Source organism: Apteryx mantelli, chromosome 3 (assembly GCF_036417845.1).
Source record: "Apteryx mantelli isolate bAptMan1 chromosome 3, bAptMan1.hap1, whole genome shotgun sequence".
In the NCBI taxonomy this organism is placed as follows: Eukaryota; Metazoa; Chordata; class Aves; order Apterygiformes; family Apterygidae; genus Apteryx; species Apteryx mantelli.
Window position 1 is genome coordinate 108,886,864 of NC_089980.1, and position 26,961 is coordinate 108,913,824.

At 37.0% G+C, this 26,961-nt stretch overlaps 1 protein-coding gene across 1 annotated transcript in view; it reads left to right on the forward strand.

Moving 5' to 3' along the window:
• The window catches only part of EYS (eyes shut homolog), a 956,188-nt gene that overhangs the window by 44,063 nt on the left and 885,164 nt on the right, over positions 1–26,961 (forward strand). Inside the window, exons 3-4 of the mRNA XM_067294141.1 lie at positions 23,048–23,241; positions 24,747–24,874. Of these exons, the coding sequence (XP_067150242.1) occupies positions 23,048–23,241; positions 24,747–24,874 (322 nt within the window). The remainder of the gene's footprint in view (positions 1–23,047; positions 23,242–24,746; positions 24,875–26,961) is intronic.

The window sequence follows — 26,961 nt, forward strand, 5'->3', positions numbered from 1 at the left end:
CCATGGGAAGACCGCAACCAGGGATGGGTTTTGTGTCCATGCCCCTGAGTTCAGGGGACAGACGGTATTTAAGAAGGAAATGGGGAATTTATTAGAAGATCCTTTAGGGGTGGCTGAAAAATTAGATCAGTTTTTAGGTCCTAGCCTTTATACATGGGAGGAATTACAATCTATCTTAAGCATATTATTTACAGTGGAAGAAAGGAAAAATCTGCAACTTTATTCCGGGGTAGACCCCAGTACCCCTGTGGGACAGGCTCTATTGAAAACACAGTTTGTAGCAAAGGCCTTTCCAAATATCAGAAGAAAGCTAGAGAAGTTTTCTTACAGCAAAAAGTGCATAGCTTCATTTTTAAGATGAGCTTGAAGAGGCACTTTCAAAGAGTTGATGTAGGAGGGGTCAGAGTCTTCTGTGTATTTTTCTGCTGCTCTGAGTGGCAGTGCAGCACAAAGCAGATGAAAAATGAATTGGACTTTCCTGTGATTCAGGCTTGGAACGCTTTCCAAAGGTCCTCTTCCCCATGACTCCTCCTAAATTATGGGTTGGGTATCAGAGGGAGAATAGGGTGCTCCATAGCACCCATCATAGAGTCAGGTGGTGGGTCAGAATCTTGACCCTTTTGAAAGAGTGTTGGGTTGAGCTTTGGATACAGTGAGTCAATTTCTGTTTTAACCACGCAATGGCAAAAAAAAAAAAATCACCACGGGCCACTGATGGCAGAGGGGAGCCAGCCTCACCAGCACTGATGATTCCACCTTCACTGCTTGTGTCGTGTGGAATTGCTGTTGCTGGAGACAGCCCTCATCAAACTCAAGGTAATTTTGCAAAGCTGACATCTCTTTGAGCTGCAGCCACTGTTCATGGCTTTGGAAGGCTAAATGAAAAAGCCTCTCAATGAAGCGAAGTGTTGATTTCATTTTTCATTAAATTGCAGTTCTGCGTATTTTACCTGCTTACTGACTCTTTTAGCTAGCTGAGACATCACAGTATTGCACTCAAATTATTGCGAAAATATTTGCATTCTGATGCTATGAGGACTTGTGTCCCTATGTAGGATATAATGTAGCTGTGTGCTTTGTAAACAGCAAATTTTTTTTGTTTACACTGAAACTCAAGCAGTTTTAAAATCAGATAGGCAGCTATAATAGCAAAGTATCTGTGAACACTTTTCCATTTTACAGTGCTATCAGCATTTTTGTTTGGTGTCTCCCACATCCTCAGTTTATTTTTGTTTTTGTTTCTGGACCCTCAAAGTCAAGAATAAGATAATTAGTTCATCTTGTGAGTAGGCAACCTAAATATACTTTGTTCTAGATACACTGTATATATTGATATATTATAGTAATACTATGCTTTACTACTTTTTTCCCTACAAAGTGGGAAAAACAGAGTTAGCAAGTGTGACGTGAACCAGAGTCAGCCAGAACTTTGAGGCAGACCTGTCTGCACTTTTTCTTTAATATGACCACACCAAAAACACTGGAAGGGCTTTGAATCACTAAATGTTTTATAAGAGCATAATGAGCAGAAAAATTAAGTTTTAAAGAAAGACATTTTAAACTATGATAGACTAAAATGAAAAGGGCTTCATTGGGTCCTTTCTTCCAATTTGGTATCAGTCCCCCAGTTTTCTTATCAAACTAGTTCTCTGGGTTTAAGCAAATTCTACACCTTTCTTTCTGGGACCATGGAAAAAAATCTCTCTATCCTTCAGCATGGTGGTTTAGCTACTATATCTTCTCTCTGCTTCTCACAAATCCCTTGCTTTGTGCTCACATTGTTCACCCCGCTGCTTGCAACCTCTGCCTGGATTCCAGCAACTTCAGCTGTTCTCAGAAGTGATGTCACCCCTTCCCTCCAGAAGGTTCCTCCTAATCCATAGTGCAGTAGACAGAAGTCAAAACAGACAATATTCCTTTATGCTGCTCATTCACACACGCTTAAAAAGAATTTAACATATACTAACTTATACTAATATTTTACATATAGTGAAAATTGACCAAACAGAACAGATAACATCTGTCACAACAAGTACCTAACTGGCTCACTTGGAATTTCCTCCAACGGAAATACAAACTTCCATTTGAAATTAAAATTGAGTTTCTTACATAATAACATGCCACCAGAAGGTAGTTTTCTGGGAAATATTTCCAGACACAAAGTCACAAGGTTGATAGCACCACTATTCAGTACACTAATCTTTCTTCCTGGGCTAGCAATTAATTACCACTGATGGAGAAAGGATGCTACAATTCAATGCACAGTTTTCTTTATTCTTCAGAATGAGTATAAGAAAACATGTTTAAAATCTGCAAAATATTACTTTTAGGACAAGATAATAACTTAAGCAATATGAAGCAAGGCTGATTTTCCTAGAAACAACTAATTAATTCATTATTCACTATTATGGCTTTTGGTATCACGTACCCATGGCCAATTTAAGACCCTCAGGATTTTTTGTAGTTCTGTCCTTGAAATTTTACACATTAGGGTCCTGGCTCAGGACATGATGGGGGACCTAATAGCAGCTGTCCAGTATGTACAAGGAGGTTATCAAAAAGAGGGAGCCAGGCTTAGCACAGTGATGCATGGTGAGAGACAACAGGCATAATTTGAAATGAGAGGTTCAGACTGGATATTAGGAAAATCTTTTTCACTGTGTGGACAGTCAAGCATTGGAATAAGTTGCCCAAAGAGGTTGTGCAGTCTCAGTCATTGGCAGTTTACAAGACTAGACTGAATAAAGCTGTGAGCAACCTGGTCTCACTCCATAGCTGACTCTGCTTCGAGCAGCAGGTTGGACTAAGAAACCTACTGAGGTCCCTTTCATTACACCATATGATAACAACAATGAAATAACAATAAAAACTCAGTGCAAATAACAATATTGAGATTCACTTCTACTTTCAGATCAGAAATGCCCAAAAGCAAAACACATTCCAAATCTGTATCACTGAGAGCAAGCTATAGTTTTACGAAAGTGAGAGTGTTTTTACACTGACCTTTTAAAATTCTTTCATTTTCTGTGGAATTTATTAGTCCAGAGAGAGTAGGACCGACTCTGTACTCTGGACACCATCCTTAGCTGTGAAAGGGAGAAGAATCTTGGATATATCATGTATTACATAGCCACTATATAAGTTCCCTAACCTCTGGACAACAAAGCCAGCTTCACCCACATGCTCAGCCTTATTCTCTCTTTCTCAGTAAATATGTAAACGGAGAAGCTATACTTTTCTGTTTCCTAATAGAGTTCCAAAGAAAATTATGCAGAAGTCTTGTAGACTTAGATACTTTATAATGGTAGCAGGTACTGAATACAAATGGGGGTGGGGGAGTTAAATTTCTGTACAAATAAATTATAACTTTTCAGTTTGGGGGGTTCATTGAGAAATAACAGCTCCACAGATTAAAATCCATGGAGTATGATCCTGAGGGCAGGTGAAAGCATAGTGTCGCTACGCTGCTGGCCCTATGACCCCACCACAGTATTCTCAGGGCAATCCAAACTTAGTCATCTTATTTAGCACAAAGACTGCTATTTGACATTTTAGTACCTTCAAAAGCACAGTCCTCAACTGACTTCTCTTCCCTGAGCTGAGCTAAGGAGTAGCTCAGCTTCAAATTTCTCCTTCTCCATTCTCCAGAGTGTATTCAAATCCATACCTACCCACAGCCAACATCCAAGCAATTTGGACAGCAGATGGTTAATGTTTGAGTTCAGGTATGAGACCGCTTTCTTGTAATGTGGTGCACCCTTCACTCATTGTTATCTCAGTTCTGGTCTTTCCTGGCTTGACTTGAGTCAGTGGAAAGTAAGCAAGTAGCACTAACTTCCACAGGCAAAAAAGAAAGAGAAGAGCTTTCTAAAAATACTTAATGAGCATGTTCAAATGAATGAAATTTCTGTGGCAAGCAATCAATTCAAAATTGTGTAAGCACAATAGTAATTATATTTTCCATAATTAATTAAAATATGAAGGACCTTAGGATATATAGACTGTAATATTATCATATTATTTATTTCCAGTTCTGCAAATCAGTGGCTTGACACAACGTGTCTTGAAAGTAGCTAGTTGTTTAATTGACATCATACCAAATGTCAACAGAACACAATACTGCAGCTGCTTAATTAATCAATGAAATATAAACACTAGAAAACATGAAAAATCTGTGAGGCAATTTGTTTACTGTGAATGGATGATGGCTGTTCACATTTCAAATTCAGTAAGATTCATTTACTCATTTTAAGGAATTAAGCAACAAAGCAGAACTTTACAAATGACATCACTAGCTCCAGATGTGATACAAAAAGACTGTATAGAATCAACACCTCTGTAGACATTGTAGCAAAGTAACACCTATCTTTTTTTAAAGGGAAATCCAGTCAGTATATCCATGATATACAGACTATTAAACAGACAAAAACTGAATTTATTTTACAAGGAGATAATGGTAACCTGTTAATTACAGCAAAAAGTTACAGTGGTCATTGCTTTTAGAAAGCATAGAGAATTCTTTTATTCATGTTGTTGATAGATTTAAATACTTTTAAAATGAATTTAAGTCCTAAAACATCATATTTGCTGAATTGCTAAGACATAATACCAATAAAATCAAACTTGGATTTTTAAATAAAGGACATTTACACAATAAATAGAGATTACAAATGAAAATAAGAATACTGTATAAGGAAAAAGATTATAAGCCTAAAATGATAGTGTATAAGGAAAAGATTATGCTAACCACAGTCTATTTTAATTTACTAGCTAGCATATGTGTGAATGAAATCACTAAAAATAGAAGTAGGAATACATCATATTTGAGGTATGTTTTCTTCCAAAATACAGGAATCATTTCATTAGCTTTTTCCCAAACACTAATCATTTATTTCAAAGACAAGGTTTACCACCTTGGTAGTAAAACCAGTAGACTGAAAAAGATTATTTTTATCAATTAGCCTTTGCACCTTGCTACAAAGTGAATGTTTCTGAAGATAAATCTGTGGTAAGACTATATTCTCTGAATAGCTTTCATCCATTCATTTGGCAAACTTTCAGGTATTCATTGACTGGCTTCATGTTACCCAACATCAGCTGTTTAAAGCTCTGTATCTATTCTCAGATATTTGTTTAGTCTGCCCTGTTCAGTTAGGAGAAAGACAGGTAACCCAGGGGCAATTCATCCCATCTGGCTTAGATACCTTTCTCGGTCCTCCAGAGGTGTTCAGGTTGTTCTGCTGGTTTTGAAGGAGGTTACAGTGAAAATCAGATTTTCATATGGCCCCCGTTAGGGGAGACAGACTTCATTTTACATATCTCGGAGCACAGATCTCCCAAATACAGTGAGCGAACACCCTGCCTTCTGTCTCGGTAGTGCTCTCACTTACTACTGAAGGAGTCTTCTTAATAACCTGGCAAGTGTCTTCAATATTAAATGCATGAGGTTTTGCCACCTATCAAGGCTTTCATTTAACGTGTTTTTGTTATCTTGCTGCCATTAGATGAGTCAGTATGTAGTGACATTTAATTGCAAGACTCTAGGTCTGTTTAAAAAAAGTTGCAGGACAGAGAAGGACTATTATTATCCCTTTCTTCTGTGATATGATGTTACCACTTTTGTATTGTCACACAAATATTGTTAATAGGCAAAGACCAAATGCTCCCAATACATAAAGCCAAAAATGTGTGGTTAGTATAACTGAAATCTTAACAGCATAATCCAAGAATCACTATTAGTCCAGAAGTAATTACTACAGAAAGATGACATCTGTGCAGAAAATGTTTCAATAATAATAATAGTTAAAGTTATTATACACATGCTTCTCTAGTTTCTACCCCTTTTCCTGATGCTATGCTCACCCTTTCCCTGCTCCTCTGGGTCCTAAGGTCGGTGTTTTCATCCCAGTGTTGGCAGAGGGGGGCTAGGGCTGGCTGTGAGCACCTGCAGTCCCTCGCCAGGAGGAACATGACCCCCGTGTTGATGGTGTTTTCTCCGTAGGATCTGCTTCACGTCATTTTTGCATGTTTGCTAATGTACTATTACACCGTTGTCTTTCTTCATTGATCTGCAGCTCGATGTTATGTCCGAATTTACTATATGTGGCGCCTTTTTACATATGTTAAACACAATTTCTTTGGTCTCTTTGTTACGCCTTGTATTGAGCATAAACGGCGGCGAAGGCGGGCCCCGTGTGGAGGTGCCCATGAGCCGCCCTGTGCCGGCCGCGGCCGGTTCCAGCCGGCTCTGGCCGGGGCAAACCGCCCCCGCGCGCCAAAGCGGGGAGCGCTCGGCACCGCGCCGGGCGGCGCTGCTCAAACCTGAGTCCGCAACGGGCGGAGCTGCCGCGCCGGGGCGGGGAGGGGCGGGAGGGCGCGAGAGAGAGACCGGGAGCGGCGGGAGGAGAAGCCGCAGCGCGGGGCCGCGGGGGAGGCGGCGCAGCACACGAGAAGGGGGCGCAGGAGCCGCCTCTGAGGGGACCGCGGCCGCGGGGGAGCCGCGGAAGAAGAGGGTGGTGCGGGGCGGCAGGGACACGGCTGCGGGCTGAGCCCAACCGCCTGCGCTGCCCGTCGCCTCCCCGAAGGGAGCGAGTGTAACGTGCGGGGAAGCGGAGGGAGCCGAGACCAGAAGGAGGGGAGGGGGGTTACTGGGCTGAAGTGGAGCCTGGGGAAGGGCAGAGGAGAGGCGTTTTTCTAAGTTTCGTTTAATTCTTTTTTGTTTCTGAATATCCACATTAATAATTAAAAGCTTGCTAATTGGCAGTAAATTAATTCAAATTCCCCAAGTGAAGACTGTTTTGTCCGTGACACCCGTAAAACTAGTTTTGTCCAGCTCTAGGTCTGCATTTTTCTACCTGACCACTGATGAGTTGTTCATAGCCATGGGGTCTGCAGTGCCAGCCTGTGCCCCGTCTTCTACTGTCCCATGCTGTACTCCTCTGTGCTGCATCCTGTGTCTCTACTTCTGAAGGCCTCTGCTATCTTATTAGCCTGTATTTCTCAACACTACTCCATTGATAGTCGTAAAACCATGGTGGTACCATACAAAGATAAAACCAATTAGCCATAGACACCTGGTTAATTAGAAAATGTGTTGTCTCAGCCAAACTAAGTAAATTTCACTACTTCCCTTCAGTTATTACCTTGATCATTTCTGCTATCTTGGAAAATCTCATCAAATTTTCTATAGAACAAAAAGATAGCAACAAGACACAGGGAAAAAAATACTGCCCTGCCAAAAGAACACAAAACAGGCTCTTGCATAGCCTATTCCTCTTGGCAAATATGGTTCTAACCCAACATCTGTCTTTTAGAGGCATAGTATGCTTGCTTCAAGGGATGTAGAAATCCAATAGGAAGATTGCTGATTATCTCAGCAATGATCTTGGTTGTAGCTGGCTAGTCATGAGGTCAGGTTCACCTTTCAGGTTAGTGACTTGCCACAGTTTGTCTAGCCTTTGCTCAGAGGCCTCTGGGCTCCACACTGACTGCCTTCACAATGTGCTTTTCCATGTCCCAGCTAATACAGTTTGTTTAATGTATTTCCTTTACCACACCTTAGGCAGAAGCAGTGTTGCCACGTTGTCACAGCAAACTAGCTGCTGCTGTACCCTCTAATGTTAGCATGTTACCAACATGCTCCTAAATCTATTTCTAACATATAGCAATTTAAGGATAATCTTTTTCACAACTAGTATTCTGGAAAGTGTGCTATATACATTGTTCCTGAGAAGCTCTCATCTATACTGGGTTGTGTGGGGGAGGGGGTATCATTTTTGATGATTGTCCTTTTATGAAAGACCCCAGGCCGTATTCCCTGCTCAGTATTGGTGCCAGGACATGTAGTTAGGCACTGAATGCATTCTGTGTCTGCAGTACTTCCTGAAATGACAGGTGTGCCAGTAATCTGCCCACTATCCGAAGATCTGAATACTCCCAGTTTGTCCCATAAAAGAATGCTGCTGTATGTCAAATATAGCTTTCGTAAATGTAAATATACCCAAAGGTCATTGAAGACTAAAAGTTACAGTTCTAAGAAGCTTTGGACATTCAACAATAGGTTTTCTTGCAAAGGATACAATTCTCTGTTGTTTCTCAGAGTGTAATAATGTTATCAATTGCTATAATAAACGAACCTTTTCCTTTTCATCATACTTCTAATAGTTGGCAGATGTACAAAATTATCTAATTACCTAATAAATTTTGTTTCTGTGTTTCCTTCTATAAGTACTCCCAGGGATTTTCTTTCTGGAGATTAATTCACTACAATAAATCAACACATAATCTATAAGACTAGGAGATGAATTTGAATTATGATATGATATGGTCATTTGACAACATATCACACACTTTATCCTAATGAACAGTCTTCATTTTAGGCATTCACAGGACTCATCCCTCTTGGATTTTCCATGGCAGTGTATATTCTTAAAATTCATCAGTTAGGCTATTAAAAAATCAGCAATAAAGCAACACTTGAGTTAAAAACAGTGTCTGTTTCTCACCGACCACATAAAGGTTATTCACTGAATTTTACAGCTATACTCGACATTTTTCTTTTTCCTCTGCTTCCTAGGACACAGGAGGTATCAATGAGGGCTATTGGGAGCTATTCAGCCCATCTTGCTGCTTCTCTGTTACTGTCATGGGCTGCTCCATTCCTGAGATTCAGGAGCTCTTTTGCCCTCACTGTCTCCCACTGCTCACTTCTCCTTATCAGTACACTCCCTTGCACTCTCGCCTCAGGCATCCCCTTACTCAGCAGAGCTCCCTGTTCTCTGCAGTTGCCGGAGGGCACACCCACCCAGGATATATTCTTACCTTTTACAGCTCTTCCGCAGTCCCGGGTTTACTTAATGAATTTCAAGTGGATGCCTCCTCAAGATGGGTTTTCCAGATCTTTAGTAGTCACCTAAAAGCTATAGTCATGTTTCTGCACATGCCTAAATAATTTAATAGCAATTCATCTCAACTGTGAAACCCTCTGTTTCTCTTTAGTAGAAAGATTTGCCATTTAGGCTTGTGGTTTCTGAGAAGCATGGAAATACCAAAAAAAAAAAAAATCTTGAATACAGTCTCCTTTGTCTAATGTTGAACAAAAATTTTGTTATGATAAGATTATTTCCCATGTCATTTCTTTTCTTCTTGCTTTACTGTTAGCCTGATTTTACCCAACTACATTTTTTTTAAAAAAAAGGTTATCTTCTCTGTTTTTGGTATAAGCAATCTTTAACAATAATTAACATTAAACAACAAAATTACAGAGAATCACTGGCTTCACTCATTTACATCTATTAGATTCTCATCTTGAAAAGAATTCTGTTCAGGAATTCATATAAATTGGTGAGTTCTAGAGGTTCAGGCTACCATGTGGTGGATTTTGGACTCTTCTCAGTGGCCATAGCTTGCTCACTAAGTAACGCTGCTAACTGTAAAAGGTAGTCATTCTTCTGGATGTGTACCTTGCTGAGAATACTTCTGTTTCTTCCATGCGCTTGCATATCCTTGCATTAGTAGTAATTGTGGTGTAGTAGTACTGTGGTCAGAGGCGTGAATCAAGCAGTTTAAACATTTGTAGCTCCCTGAGGACTCCATCTGAAAACCTGGCAGTGGTGAAAATATGTCAACATGCCTGTCAAGTTAGTTATTTACTCCTGAGTATAATACACTAGTGTTGTGAGCTGCATGTAACTGCAGGTGCTTTTTGTTGATTTAGAGTTGATACACAAAGATGTAAGTGGCTTGGTGCCTGTTTATGAAAGTTTTTTTCCTTCTCACAAAATACAGTTGTGAGTGCAACCAAGAGAGGAGGCCAAGCGTACATGGTTTAATTTGTAATAGAGGAAACTGCCAGAGTATTTTAATGAATCCAATTGATTTTTCAATCCATACATATCCATAGTCATCAGTCAACTGGGTATGATAACTAAGGAGAGAGGACAAAGCCTGTCTTGTGCTTCTGGAAAGTTTGTATATTTGCAGAGAGATAACAAAATGCCAACTTTCCACCAGCTGCTTTATTTAAAGCTCTTCTTCCTGGATTCATACAACTCTCTGAGTAGCTCACTATCTATATTACAAATATTGCATCTCCCAATTTCTCCTGGTTTCAGAGAAATTCTTGAAAATATTACTGCTGAAAGGATGGGTAGATAATAACAACAATAATAATAAACATCTCAGAATAGTTATACAATTTTAAAATCAATCTTTACATTTATTATGATTTAGTCATGATTGATAAATATTGGGGTACATAAAATAGGAGTGTTATGGCGAAATTTTAAAAGGTCTTTTAGTGAGCTTAGTTGCAGGTCAGTTATTTTTTCAGATCTCAATAGGAGTTTGTCTGAAGCTTTTTGTGCTCAAAGATCTGAAGTCTACTCTTTGATGACTTTTACTCTGTAGAAGAGAAAGCTGATGAATTTGCTGAATTCACTTTATTTATCAGTTTCACCAACTTTAACTCATTAGTTTTTAGAGGATCCCTTCTGATTTATGCCAAATTATATGAGATGGTATGTGTAATATTTTTAAGTTTGATATAAATAAGGGGATATGGGAGTTTGATATAAATAAACAGATATGCTCAGCATTATTAACTCCAGACTATTCTTGGCTGAACTATACATATGTTAATTGTTGGGAAAACTATATGCTAACTGGCACCCCGTGAGTGACTAAATTGAACAGACTTTTGCTATGAAATAGTTAGAATAAATTGGATGGACTCCAAGGATGCATTGCAGGAAAAAGAAGATGGTCAGAATGAATTACTATGTAGAATGCAGTAAGCCTATTAGCACAGAGTTGACAAGCATTTTTCAAAAATATATAATCAACTTTGTGCGTTCCACTTTCTAAAGTTGTCATTTTTCAACATGTGTTACAGTGCCAGTCAATAGAATTTCAATTCTAAAATTGTCTAAATCACTTCTGAAAATGGGGTTTCATAGGATATCAAAGTGCATGTCACCTTAAAAATGAAGTTTAAATTTAATATGGAGCTGCCCATGCTACTTTATGGAAGCTATCTTAATATATGAAATAGTCTTGTTATGTTAGAAGAGACCTCTGTGTGAGATATCTTACATAGCACATTTATTTCATGTGTCAAGTTATTTAGGTGTTTTCAGAAATGTCACTGTCACTTTATTTGTTCTTTAAAGCTTCATCTAGTTTCACAGTGCTAAAAAAGTAAGTGCTAAAAATCACAAATAACCAGATTGTACATAATGTAGCTAAGATTGTTATTCATGTCATGGATGTTTCATTTTTTTATAGAATGTCCCACAATGTTATCAATGGTTCACATATCTCTAGCCCATATATATTAAAGCCACAGTTTTATATGTCATGTCAAAACAGCTGTTCTTCCCATGCCTTCTGCAGGGGTTTTGTCTCTTTCTAGTCATTACTCTGTTACCATCTTAAAAAGAAACAGTCCAGCGGAAAATGACTGATTAAAAAATGCTGATCTTCCATATTGTAGTTATAGGGGTTTGTAGCCATGAGGACCTAAGTCTACAAGTGAGTCAAGGTTGGTGGAAGAAAAAGATGAGTGTTCAAGAGCTGAGAAAATAGTTTGTTCGGTTGTGCCATGTATGATACTTATCAGGGTTGTGCTGATCTTGGTAAAAGTAATCTGCTACATAATTTTGTACATCTCAAACAGTAGTATCGAGGTGTATAAAAATGTGGGAAAATTCTACGTTGTCTAAACTAGAAGGAGGCAATCTCTGTCTGCCATCTACTCTACTGACCTCAGATATCCAGTGAATAAAGAGATGATGATAATGACAAATGCAAACACATTTTCCTGTACACTTTTCACTAAAAGCAATGTGTCCACCAAATTTGTCACTGTCTTTCATTATATTTATTTTTTCCGTGAAGTTACTGTTCTTCAAGAGAATTGATAGGGAATTTTAAAAAATCATTAAACATGAGATAGGAGTCAAAGTTACATTTTAAGTCAGAGAGAAAAGCACTACCTAGTCATTTAATGTACTTTTGAAAATCTGAATCAATATGACTCTGCAGACTGTTGAAAGTATGGTCTTTCCACATCTTTTATATACATTTCAAATGTTGCTACTAAATTTGACTACTGCAGATGTCAAATTTGTATCATACCTCCACAAAGTTTATCTGATCTGATAACAGATTACAAATTGTCTTGCAAAGGTTAGAATCCCCTATTAAATTACAAAAGGTCTGTTTCTAAGTTTCACACTTTATAACACATCATTTTTTTACATGTGATGCAAGCAGACTGGCTGTTTGATCTGAGTAGGTAGATTTGCATTTATTTGGAGAGAAGTTTTGCCTTTTTTATACTCTGCAAAAACCTCTCCGTCATCACTTTCTTCTTTTTTCTTGCTTTTGTCTGTTTATTGATCACAGCATTTTCCCTTTCACACAAGCCTTTTAAATGTAGATTTTTCCATTTTGGGATTCTACAGTTGTGTCTACATTAGCATTTCCTTTAAATCTTAATTCAATTGGGATTTTTTTTTTTGGTATACATGAAAATTCTCTAATGTTAGTTCAGGCAGCATGGCTTTCATTTTTCGTATTTGTTATTAGTCTTGAATAGGAAATTCACCTGTCTGTGCATTTTCCTCCTGCTACGAAAGTAAAGCAGAATTTGGCTTTTTGTGAAAAGGAGGGCCTTTCTCTTCTGCAAATCTAGATTGCAGTTCCTCAAGAAAATCCTCACTGGATTATAGACAGGGATATTTTGAGAAGTTGGTTTTCTGCCGTGAGCCAAACCAGAGTCTGCGAGCTGAGGAAGTGGTGGTTCTAACAGCTTGTACTCAAGTTTCTCAGTTACACAACGATACTGAATCTGTTTCCCTAAACTATCAGCTGAAGCCACTAATTACTTTTGGATATGCCATTATTTTAGCTGTAGGCAGTGAAAGAAGAAAACCCTCTCTTCATCACCTCCGAAACACTCATATAGAGTGCCTTCATTTGTAGATAGGACTGTTACATACAATTTACACTTGTCCCTGTTCAGAACCTTCCCCCAGCACCATTGCAACCTCCCGTAACACTGTTTTAAGCCTTCTTCTTCCCAATTCTGAGTCTTTTTTTCCCAGTACATTGCTGAGTCATACCCACTCTTTCATTTCTTTCTGGCCTCCTGATGCTTATATTCTATCTGATGCCCAGCTGCAAGAGAAAGGATGGAAAGTTTTTCCAAGCAAATGACTCTGTTATTTAACGGCAAGGACATCATGCTAAGAGATGGGAGATGGTGTTTCGAGTTCGTTAAGCTGAGAAAATTGAAGCTAGACCTTTTAGAGCAAAGTGTGTCTAACCACTAGGCTGCAGCATGAAAGTGTTTTTTTCCTGTGACTATGAAGTAGCTGAGGTTGTTCTGTGTGATGACTTCAGTGCCATACATAATATTAGAACTTCAGTGTTTCTGGAGACCACAGTCATTTAAGCAACAAAACAGTATTTGGGTGGATAGATCTCTGAAATTTGCATACCTAAATGCCCCTTAAGACACAGTTATGTGCTAAGCTGTTCTCTGGGTCTTGTCCAAGGTGCTTTTCAGTCTTTGGGAAGGAAAGTGCTGTCATCACTGCTTCAGTGTTTGACAAGACTCTGGTTTCACTATTTTATTCCCTTTTGTAACTTCAAAACCTTCTAAACGAAGGATTTAGCATCTAAATATAGCTTTATTTTTCCTGCTTACAAGACTTTTTTTTGATGTCATCCCGTGACAGAGAGAAGAATTACTTTGTTTATTACAGTCTTGCTGTCCTTAGTTGCATTTTGTACAATTCTTCTTCAGGATAGCTACAGGATATTCCTGTGGAGATATTTATGACATTAAGCAGAAGATGTATAGGGTATTCATTTCCTTGTTACTTTGGGTCTTCTCCTATAACTGTTAATTTAAGAATGAATGTTTGCAGTCATTCTGCACTTTTATTTATTTTTCATTTTACCACATTTTTCACTCTGTGTACTGTTTGCAGATATAAGATCTATATAACATAATTGTATTTGTATGACACAAGTAATGAAGATGGGACAGAAATGCTTTACTTCACAGATAATTTAGGTGAAAATTTTACTCTTCCTGTACTTGGACATTTTATAGATCCAGACTGGAGGATTCCTTCTTCTTACTGAAATTTTAAGAACTCTTACTTGAATCGGCACCTAAAATATTGAGGAAGTCTTTTTCAGAAAAAAATGTTAACATAAATGGAACCTCAAACTTTTGTCATCACAAAATATGCATAACTTCGCTAATTATTTGAAGTGTTATTCTATTTATTTTATCTATACTGAGTCCCTTCAGTTAGAATAATGAGTGGCATAATTACTATGTGCCTTGTGTGGATCACTTCTCATCCCTCATTGTCTAGCAAGTGGGTAAATATAGGTAGAAAAAATATCAGTAAGATACCTTCTTTGCGTGAAGTAGCATCTAAAATATACATATGTGAAGATAAATCACATTTTTTTTGGTAAATTTTGAAAACAGATTTAGAATATACTAGGATCTGGATCTTGTCTTACTAAGTTTTTAGTGTCTCTGTTCCAGAACAAATTGAGAATCTATTTGTTTTGTCAGTTAGTAATTTTGATATATTTTAGAATTTAAAAGCTCTTAAAATATCTAAATTACGGATTAAACTGTTTAGGCAGTATGTAGAATTTTCTTTAACCTATACAAGTGCCTGTCATGTTTGCTCTGGGGAATATGAGAGGATACTGGTGCCTCAGTAAAAGAAATCTCTTCCTTTTCCCCCCTCTTCCTTCCTTCCAACCTTCCTTTCCTCCCTGCCTCCCTCCTTCCTTCCTTCCCCCCTTCCCCTTCCTCCCTGCCCAGCCCTCTCCCTCCCTTCCCCTTGTCCCCCTTAGACTGACTGAAATACCAGGAAAATACTACAAGTTTTAGTTCTTTATGGAAAGAAGGAGTTAAAAACATTTTACCCATATTATGCATAATGATCAAGTTATTTCAGTTTCTGAGAAAAACAGCATTTTTTCAAAGTTTCAACTAAATATTGCTGTTAAAAGATTCAAGAAATATGGCATATGTCACAAACATACCTATGGGGCATGGAACAGACTTGTTTTACTGTTTTCTTTCATGTGAATGAATACAAATACAGTATATATAAAAACCATATACATAAATACCTTGCTTGGCTTTTGGAAAAGAGGCAAATTGTGAAAACAATTGAACAAGTCAGGCCCTAAAGAGAAGTAGAAGCCCCAGAGTCTCCATCATCAAAAAAATGCAGTCGGGTTTTGACAGGCAGCTAGCCATTGCACTAAGAAGTACTGAGGCTACCACTCGCTGTTCTGTGGAGCAGAAGGGAAGGAAATACGGTTTGCTTGCCTCACAAAGACCAGAAGGGTTCAGGACCTTTAGGAAACAGTTTCCTCTGGAATTTTTATAGACTTAGCACATCTGTAGAAGTTTTAAGTAACACTCGGCCCATAGAGAATTTAATAGACTTACACTGTTCTTTGAGGCATGTTCCCTTTTCCATATTATTAAGCTCTTTGGGAGGGATGTTGCTCTTTAATTCTAGCTGGCTGTAAACATACAGGCAATAAAGCAGAAAAGGCTGGATCATATTTGTTTTAACAATAGGTGTCTTCTTTAAGGATTTTTGCTCTATCATTTATTGATAAAAAGGGCTTTTATTTTCTGCAACAGCTTTTGAAGCTCAGGAAATATACATCCCTGTATTAGTAACATTAGCAGTTAAAGATGGAGGTCATTTTGGTCATTTTACCTTTTTCTCTCTCCAGAAAGAGTTTTCTATTCATTTTATATCTGCTGCTTTTTCCATGAGAGCTTTTTATAAGTGCTTTTTTTTTTCTGTCTGTTCCCTTAGGAAACTTCTTTTCAAATATCTCTAAATAACACTTTTTGCCCAGTTCTGTCCTGGTTCCCCTCCATCCTAAATTATTCATCCATTGTCTGTACATTGCAAAGCTGGGGAGAACTTACTGCTCTTGGTTTCTCAGTTCTCCCTCCTCCGTTCCAGCCGCATGCCCAAGACCCACCCATCAGAGTGCCTTTGCACAGCAGTCTGCCTGCAGGTTCACCTTAGAGACATGCTCCTCTGATACTAAGTTTCCTTGAATTGCCTTTGCCATTTACTCAGAAGGGTAAGAAGTATTTAATTTTCGTCTCACTAGTGGTATATAGAACAGCACTTCCAGCTCGCTCAGTAATGATTATGATGTTTTCTTTCCTGCAAGCTATGGACAATGATTTTCTCTTCCACTGAAAAGTGAGCAAATGAAGTCTTGTTTTCCTGCCCGATGGAGTTCTTTCTGTTTTGATTCACAAAGCATTTGCCACTTTGCTGGTCTCTGATACCCATTAATGTAGAGTTATATACTTAGTATTTTTATGCAGATTTATTTTCATAGCTTGTACTTTTACAGTTTGAAATCACAGAGTCTTTTATGCTTTAATGAACAAATTTTCTTTCCTGGTCAGTGTAATTAAATTGATCTATTATCATTTAGAAATTTAGTAAAAAGTGTATTTCCTATTCATACCTTTAGAAAACATACCAAATAACATCAGGCACAGTTCTAGTCCCTGAAGTCCAGGAGAGACCTCCTCATCTTGAAGAGGTAAAATACTTCAGAAGAAGGAGCCATCAGGTACATACCTTTTATTCGAGCATAGGAAAGCTCTTATCACCTATTGCATAGCTGAGCAACTGAATTAATATTATCTGGAGAAATTGTTACCGTAAAGAAGACAGTGATTAATCAATGTGTTCCTAAAAAAACACCTTCCCAAAAGATGCATAACTAATCATGTCATTTTACATAGTCAGAAATGTAGAGTATGAATAGATTCCCTATTAATGGATACACTATGTTAGATTTTTTTTCTGTTTCTGTTGTTTTCTGATGAGTGATAAACCCCAGCAGCTGGCTCCATAGAGAAAGGCCATTTTAAATCTAGAACTTTGTCCAAGTGGGCAGCAGTGCTATTTTTGATAAAAGCCATAGCTGCCAAATTGAATATTATGGCTATTCTTCCTATTGCCCCTAGCAGGAATGTGAACGTCCCTTTCTGCAATGAACTCTGGTTGAGGCACTAGGAAGTGATTTTAGGTGAGGACTAGTATTATTGATCTGTTATCCCTATTGATCTGTGATCCCCTGCTCTTGCTCCGGGGAGTAACAGAGCACAGAGACACTTGCCTTAACAGTGGCCAGGGTGAACGTCTGCTCAGAATCAGTACAACTCTGTTTGCTTTGGCTATTTTAGTATTTTTGAATACTGTGGTTAGTGAAGATGAGAAGTAAAACAAAAAGTTTACAAGTACTCCTGATGAGTCTTTCCAGCATTACCATAATTTTGTCTCTAATAGGCTTTCCTCTGATGGAAGTTAATGTTCTTTTCATTCATTTACTTTATAAATGTCTATTTTCAAGTCTGCTGATTGGAGCTTTGTATAAAGCACATCAGTGAGCTCTGATACTGCCTGTTTGGTCTAAAATGAAGATTCTAGCCCTTGTAATCTTCCATGGAGATTTGCACTCTCTCTCTTCTGAGCCCTAGATTTATATTGCCTTAAGTAGATTTCATTTTGATTCAAACTTTATTGAAACTTCGCATGCAGTAAAAAGGTATCATTCATTGTGTTTGATAAGAAATTTATATGAAGTGGCTAATATTGTATTCATATTTCAAAGATTAATGCTTTTAATGTATCAACGGAAATATTGGTATATTTCAGGACCTGGATATATGAGGCAAGAGCTTGTGATTCAGTGCAGTTTTTAAATGGAAAAATTATATTCTCTTTACCAAGAAAATTGCTAAAAATCCATCTCAGTTTTGTGCTTAAAAAGTTATTTCATAAATGAATAAATTTAAAAGAAAAAATTGATGAGAGTGTTGATAAAAATATCCTGATATGTTTTACATGGGGAAAAAAGGAAAATGTTAACTCCTAGCAGTTCTCCAAAGAAAGAATTCTTTATTTAAAAAAAGTCATTTTTCAACAAAAGGTTCCATACCAAAAAAGTCATCTTTCTAATTTAATCATTTAGACACACAAATAGTATATTTTTCAGATGTGCTTATCACAAAGCCAGAAGCTTGAATGTTCAGAAGTTTTCCAGAAATTTAATAGTTTGGAATGTTATATTTTGCTTTTTAAGGCCAAATATTATTTACTGACAACTGCTTTGTCGCAAATGAAATTTAACCACACAATGAATTTAACCCAGTCCCTTTGGGTGGGATTCAGTTTCCAGTTAAGACACCAGATTAAGAATTTGGATGCCTTTATGTACTTGTTTACATGTGAGCTGTGTGTCTTGACAGCTGTTACATTTAACTGAGCTGTAGGTGAAACTGTGAATTCTAGAGAGCTACTCATCTAACTTAGTAAGGGTGTCTACATTATGGTGAATAATTATGGTTTAAAATTGCACTGACTGTATGTCTATGAGGGCAGCCCAGAGCTGAACCCACGCTTCCAGGCTTTCAACATGGAGTTGTCATACAATTTAATAAGGTCATATGACATGTTATGTCTTTCAAGGAAACTATAATTTCACATTTGGCAGGAGTCATATAGCTGCTTATTTCAACAGTTATATACTTACTCTCAAACTCAGCAGCCCCATGCCCTGTCAGCATAACTACTGAACTGAGCTCTTATCTAAATAGGGAACAGAATCAGCTGAAAAGTAACGCAGCAGAAATAAAAATTGTCAAATTTCAGCCAGATTATTTCCCAGGTGCAGTTTATTGTGGGGCATGAAGGATTGTGCCAGCACTGTGCAAAGGGAAGCAGGAAGCGAGCAATTTCACTGAAAATTGGGTGTCAGACTATAACTTTAGAGAATATGTGGGGGAAGGTGGTACACAGCTTCACTAATTCAAAAAGAAATATTTACCTGGAGAGTAGAAGGACATCTGATGAAATTCAGGAAAATAATAACAGAGTGAACCGGATTAGATTAATTACAGTGAACTGTTAACTGAGCTATGCAAACAGGGATCAGCTTAAATACAGAAATACTTTCGCTTGATCAACTGAAATCTAACAGTTCTCAGATTAAGAGAGCCTTATTTTTTAATTAGTTTTTAAGTAGACAAGAGTGTTAAGCACTAGTAACGACATAAGAGGTGGGTTTCTACAGTTTCAGTGTGAAACTGAAATTATTAAAATATTAACTTTTTTGACATTTGAATTATCAAATTTCTCTTCATTCCCAGACTTTCTTCTGTTTACTGCTTTCTGTGTATTTTTGATATTTGATTTTAATTGCTAGAAACCATTTGTTTCACTTCAACTGAAATCACTCTCCTACTAAATTGTTTCTTTTTGATGGTCACCCTGAAATACAATTGCCTCATTCTTATTAAAATACAGATGAGTGAATATATATGGGTGTAACATATACTATTTCCTGAAATACTGTTTTCTCTGTCTTATGCATAACTCCTTTAAAAATCTTGATTTTTTATTAGAGGATTGACAGAATAAATGTGCTGAAACTGTATTAAAAGTTAGTATGTTAAGATGATTTTTCACACATTTTACTCCTAGGGAAATACTCATTTCAGCAGGGAAGAAAATGGATTTATAAATAGAAATCCCCAAAGTGATTTCTATTAAAAATAATAATGATTTTATTTTACTTAGTAACCCTGGATATTTATGTAAATGGCACTATGTGGTTTCTTAACCAATTTAGTGATACCTCTACCATTTTCAGGCTTAAGATTCAACATCCAAAAGTGGTTATTCCCTGATGCATCTCCCATGCTGTGATTAACTTTCTTTCCTTATCTCAGGCCTTTTCTCTTCCAGGTTCTTCTCTTCTAGCTATGTTTAGTCCTTCTTTAAAGTTTCTATAGCTCTTTTTTAGCAGAACAGCAGCCCTTTCCTGGCTTTACTACAAATGAGTATTACCAGAAAGGCACCTCTTTCATCTAGTTTCCTCAACTGACCTTCGTTGTACTGTGTTTTGTTATGTAGTCTTTCCCTGTTATAATAATCCCATCTAGTCCCATTGTTTAACAAAAGGCTAAGAATATCTTCATATTGGTGGCAGAAAAAATGATGAGGTCCTGATGCTGTTACCTTTTTGAAGCCATATTACCCATTAGCACAAGGCAGGAGGTAAAAGAATTTTTGTGACGGTGGAGATGCAATGGGTCAATCCACACAGACTTTCGTTACCCATAGTAAGGATAAGAGGTAGGGTTCAGAGGTAGAAACAATGGCAGGAACAACTCAGTGGTTGGCTTGTGGAACTATATTTTTTGGCTTTCTGTTGGGTAGAATGATTGGAGCCACTGTTGTGCTGATCTGCCTTCTCCTATTGTCTAATGTGAGTGGATCAGGAGCGCCCAGCTTCTAAGTATGCCCAAATCAAAGGAAAAAATCAGGAGGATAAGCATTGAGATACAGTCTCAGTTTCCATAAAGAGATCATCTCTGAGTGCTGCTGGGGTACAATATTGTACTAAAGTATAACATGAAAGCTAAATACTAAAACAGAGTAATGAGAAATAATTGAACAGTGACCTTCACTTGGTATTGCAAGTGTTCCCTTATATATGTGACAATACTAATCAATGGCTTCAGTCTGAGGAATGTCTTGGTTTCTCCTGTCTATTAACACACCCTAAAATCTGCAAGTTGCAATATACTTTTACTGTAATTTGATTACTATGGTGATAAGGGTTAGCAACAAATTCAGAAAGCATTCTTTGAACATCCTCTGATGCTAAAGAAAAGTGAATAATATGTCCTGAAAGTCCAATTCATTTTGCCTTACTGAAACAACTGTTTCCAATGAATACGAGAGTGAGTGATAAATAGGCAAAAGTGGTTTGACTCTTTTTCTGTTAATAGGATTTTCTTGCGAGGTGTTGGCTGCATCACCTGTTTTTGTATATAGTAGAGAATGACATATTTGGATCTCCTGGTAAATGTTACTCCACATACTTAAAGTTCCTGTATGTAGTTAGTATGTGTTCGCAAGAAAATGATTAGAGACCCATGCACTTACCTACAAATTTGTTTAGAACAAATTAGCTACATTTACCTGGCAGTTTACAATTTTGAGCTAAAAACTTTGTTTGCTATCCCAAGACTATACATCTTTTGTCATATATTATATATATATATTATATATAACTAAAATATATATAGTCATATATATAACTAAAATATATATTGTTTTATGAAAGTTTATTTTTAATAGTTGGTTCAAGTGATTGTTTGACAAAATATGGAATTAATACGTACTACTAAGGCAGAACAGATTTATTATGAAGTTAATTTTATTGCAACACCAAATAATTGAAAATGTTTCTGATTTGATATGCAAATGTGTGCTAGGAAGGTGGCTTAAATCAGAGTTCATTCATAGCAGAATATCAAAGTACAGCATATAAAAAAAATACTTGGTATATAATTTTCCAAAAGTAAGTGGAACTGGATTCTCAGCCTCTATAATTGTGCTCTTTCTTTCATGTTGCAAAATTTAAAAAAGTTAATTGTCTCAAAATAGTTAGGCAACTCATAACTGTTCAGATATGCAGGCAGATTAGTAGACCCTTGCCTGAGGTTACAATAATCAAACAGAACATGAGAAACTACTGGACATAACATGAGAAATTGCTGAGCATAAGAAATATCAGAGCGAGAAGCTGACAAAAGTTACAGATATAGTGCCACAAGCAATGACAGGATTTCACAAATGGTTAAGAGGGAATTTTGTGAGAGATGGCAAAACTTCACAGATGATTAAAGGGGAGCCACTGGGAACTTTCTGAGCATCAGAAACTTGCAAGGCCAACAGTGCCTAGGTAACCATATCAATAATACCATAGAAAACCAAGATTATCTAGGTTACCATATCAGAAATACTGAATTTGCATATGGATGTGGCAAAACTGAGGCCAGTGGGGGAAAAAAAATCCAGTAAAGGCTTTTAATTTGGGAGGAGACAGGGCCAAAGGAAGATAGTGTTCAAGGCAGATGGGGGAAGAACAGACATGAAAATGGGGAGAAGAGAGAAAAGGGGCTGATCGAGTGTAAGCAAGCTGCTGGTCAGTATACTTGTCTGAGTCCTGGGTCTGATCACTGCAGTCTCTGCAGAACTCTTTTCCTAACTGTTTTCTGTGTGACTGTGTGTGTGTGGTGGGGAGAATGTGCTTCACTAGCAGACTTCAAGCTGGACTGGCCAGCAAGTAGGAGGACACCAACATCTGGGAAGACCCAAGGTCTGAGTTAGCAGCTGGACAAGAGGCTCAGGATGTGGGCATGGATATTAGAACCTGGGTATGTTTGTGCATCTAGAGAGTAAGGGGTGTGCATGCTTTCCTCATGAGCTGCAGAGGAGGAAAAGATTCAGGCCATCTGTACTGCTCACGTTCTCATGAGTGCTGTTTGTGTTTATGTGGTACCGCGAAAGATGCTGTTCTCTGTGTTGATCCATGCTGCCACTGTGTCTGTATTGTGTGTGTGTCTGGGTGTCTGAGTGTGTACAGGCACATGCCTGAGAATACACTCAGCCGCACTACTAGCTGGGCCTATAAACAGGAACGTGAAGAATTTTTGGGGTCTGCAAGTCCACTGGATTTGGCTTCCCATAACAATAAACCCTGTGAAAAAGACATTTAGTGACTATTGTCTTTTAGGACATTTGCTTCCTTTCTCTCTTTCTCCCCTTGCTACAGATGGGTTTACTCACTCACACATATTGGTACCATATGTATTCACCAAAACAAACAAAACAAGAAGGAAAATTTTATGTTCTTCACTTTTTAGATGGTGATTGTTTACAGGTGTCCCAGTTAGTAACTGGAGCTCCACAGCGTGGGCAGTTTTTGAAAAAAGCACAATAGATAAAAGCGTCTCAATTCCTCTAAAATTAAAAACAGAATTAATTAAAATAAAAGGCAAACGAAACATAGTAACAAGGTAATTTTATAGGCAGCATACCAGGAAGCATCCTTTACTCAAATGCTCCATATTTTCTGTGTTTGTTCCTTGTAGGTCCTTTGTGTGAGGAGCCTGATGATCCTTGTGCATCTTGGCTGTGCCTGAATGGGGGCATATGCCAATATAATCGATCTGGATATGTTTGTGATTGTGCAGCTGGTTTTCTTGGTCATAACTGTGAAGTTGATATCAACAAGTGTTCCTCCACACCATGTCAGAACAGAGGTATATGTATTGATTTGCCAAACGTAAGTACAAACTTCAAGGCTCCATATTTGAATATAATGCCAAATCATTTAATTCTAATGTTAACTTTTAAAATGAGCTTTTCATGATTCATGCATAAACACAGTATTACCTGAATGTGTAGTGTTTCTAATATTTCTGTGGTTAAAAAGCCCAAATGCCACATTTTAAGCTCAGTTGTTTGGAGTTCATTTAAGAAACTAGCAATGTTGTTTTTTTGTTTTTTTTACTGTAATGGAAAGCTTCTGATATAAAACATGGTACATCACAGCCTTTTTTATTAGCTATTGGTTGTTTCCCACTGTTGCTTTTCCTTGTGGAATTTATTTTTGATACCCTTTAAAAATTTTTTCTCTTTTTTTTTTTTTGTTGTTGTAAAATAGAATAAATTGATGCAGAGTAGCAGAAAGTTTGATAATAGAGCCATATCTGGTAGTATTTCAAAACACATTGTTGATGTTCTTTCATCAGCTTGACTATTGTAGATAACAGTGATTAAAGAGAGCCAAAATAGTGAAAGAAGAGCTCAAAAGCTCAGTTATCATATACCAGTGGATCAATGATATATACTCACTCACAGAAAGAGAAAAAAGAGACATCTACATTACTGAACAAATTGATGGATTTCTAAATTATAAAATCTGTCTAAATATTCTGTCTGATTCCACTTAATTCTTAGTTAATAGATATACTAACATATATATTTTGTACAATCATTTCTGTAGACACAGAAATGAGGTAAATCATTTCATACATAGAGAAATCTTTGAATAGATGTTAAAATAAAGCTCCTTGGTGATGCTTGTAGGACTAAATCTGAAGAAACACTTTTCTGAACATTACCAAATTCACTGGAAGAACAAACCCCAATATATTTTTGCCCTTCTGTCTGGCATCAAAAAGCATATATAGAACATTACATTATTAGAAAATAAGGGCAAGAGTTTCAGCACTAATAAATATTTTGTTGTAAAATATCTTACTGTTCTTGCTGTGTAAATTACAGATTACAGTAACTGACAGATGTCTTTCACACTGTTCTCTGTGCTTCATGTTGAGGGGAAAAAAAGAATACAAACCATTTTCTTTCTTACTCTAGTTACTGAATACTGTTAGGAATGTGATGTACCTCAGGCACTATTACTGTTTGATAGAGACTTTTACGCTGGAACAAATTTAGAAATGAGGAAGAAACATAAACAAATTATAAATCTCCTTCTTGATTCAGTTATGAAATCACAAAGCCAGACAATTTAGAGCTGGTGTATTTCCAATTAGCAAACTCAACTCTTGTGTAATATGTTCTGGAAGGCCTGTTCCACTTGTCCTAAATTATGTTTGCAACCTATTTGGGGCTACAGCTGTTTTTTATTATGTCTTTGTACACTGCTTAATATGATGACACCCTGTCCTACTTAGAGTCTCTAAAGTAATGGAAGTAAATACTGATTTATGAATTGCCTTGGATACAACAAATAATTATTTCCAATTTCCTTCTGTTCTATAGGATGTGGCATGTATCTGTCTGCCAATATTCACTGGCAAGTTCTGTGAGAGAGTGCTGAATCCTTGTGAATTGTTGCCTTGTTTAAATAATGCAACTTGTGTAGAACAGCAACAGAACTATGAGTGCTGGTAAGATAAGAAATTGTTTTATTTCAGTACTTCACTGGATCATTTGATGATATGCCACTGATTGCAGAAAGAAAAGAAATCTTCAGTAAGAGACAATACAGAAAACAATACACTTTCATTTTACAAAATTTTCCTTACTTTTTTGTGCTCTACTGTACAAGACTTCTTGAAGATTCTTGAAGAAAGTCCTACAAAAAGATTTAAAGCATTTAAGAAGTTATAAATTGTTTCATCATGAATTCTGTAAGACCAAATATATAAATCCTGACATACTGGAAACAAGTGAAACATTAAATTGCCGTTGCCACTCCCATTTAGGGTATGTGATTATTACGTTATCTTTGTGAAAGGGTAACTGTTCATTCCTAATTCATGACTCAGATCTCAGATTGATCCTTTAAGCAGCATATTAAAAAGTGCTTTCTTCCAAGAGGCCATGCTAAAAATCATCCCTTTGCAAATAACAGAAGTGACCCATTAGGTATATGATTTCAGTCCATTTTAAATAGCTTTATAGACATTTTCTTACACTGTTAAAGAGTACAATTTGTATTCTTTACATTTGCTTGACTTTCATCTGGCTGCTTTAAAGTAAGTTCTGCTGAGCATTACTCAAGTGCAGTAAACAATCTCCAATTTTAGGATATTAATAAAAGCAGATAATTGAAAGCTGTGGCATACAAAAGCCTGAAAACACATTATGAATGAACTTAGAATGTGCAAACACATAACTGATGTATAATACACAGTGTTACAGTCCATCAGAAGAGATTCAGTTGAGAAGTCTGGAAATTAAAATACACATAGAACTCCACTTCTAATTTCTCCAAACAAGAAAAAAGAGATAGAATTTTGTTTATACTTAAACAATCACACACACACACACACAGAGTTAGGTCTTCCCATATTGATATAGCATACATATAGCACAGAACACGGAATGTTATCATTTATTTACTGATACCTAAAACCAAGATATAAGTTACTAATAATTTACTATTATATAGCCAGTCTTTTACACAGTATGCTGATGCATGCTTTAGTATGAAATTATGCCTGAAACTTATATTTAAAAATATGCATAATGTGAACAATTAATATGACTATGTAAGTTGCTTTTCTTGAGAAAAAAACAAGTTCCTAACCATGTATATATTTCAGTAATTTCAATAATTTATGATTCACAAAGCAAAACTGGGTAGAAGTGGTGCTGTACCATGAACCTTGTTGTACCATGAAAAGTGGTAAATAGAAATAGCTATGGAAAGAGACAGGGTGATATAATAGTCTTTCTAATGATCTAGTATTTTGGAATATGAATGGCAGTCATTATTTTGATCAATATAATATAAAGTAAAAATGGGCAATTAAAAGCCCATTTATACTGATTATAATGAGACTCACTTAAATTATGTAGTTAAAGCTAGGTACCAGAGTTTGTTTTTTTGGGCACAGAAAGGGTAAAATCCTGTTTCCTATGAATATCAATCATAAAAATCCAATCCAAAAATCCAAATTAATGTCAGTGGTGCCAAGATTTTACCTTCAATGTTTCTGTACTGTGCACGCGTTCAGTTGTTTGGTCTGTAAAAGACATATTTATGGAGACAGGCAAGTCACATTGTGAAGGGCTAGTCTAAGAAATGAGAAGGGAAATAAGCCTGCTATTTTTAATGTCAAGAATGCTCTAGAACAAGGAAAAAATGACAACCAAGGAGAACACCTTGAATAGAGTCAAGAAGAGTGCATCTGTCAAGTTCCTGTAACTTCAAGGGGTTGGCCCTGAACATCTTGCTTAAGTAAAAATTTTGGATAGCATTCATCCCATGGAGTTTTACCTTAGCATCTAGTGTAAGCTAGACAGCAGGCTGTTTTATGAGGGAAGGGGAGAGGAACTCCAGAAGGTGATTCAACCCTTCCAAAGGGGAGATGAATCACCTTCTAGAGGTTCCCATTTTTCTCTGTTCAGAGTACCTAGAAAGCCCAGACTGCAGTCCTAAACTAGATACTAAGTAGACTTTTAAAGTTAAATAGGGATGGATCTCATTCCTGATGGCAGCGTTGGAACTTAAGTTTCAGTATTCAGC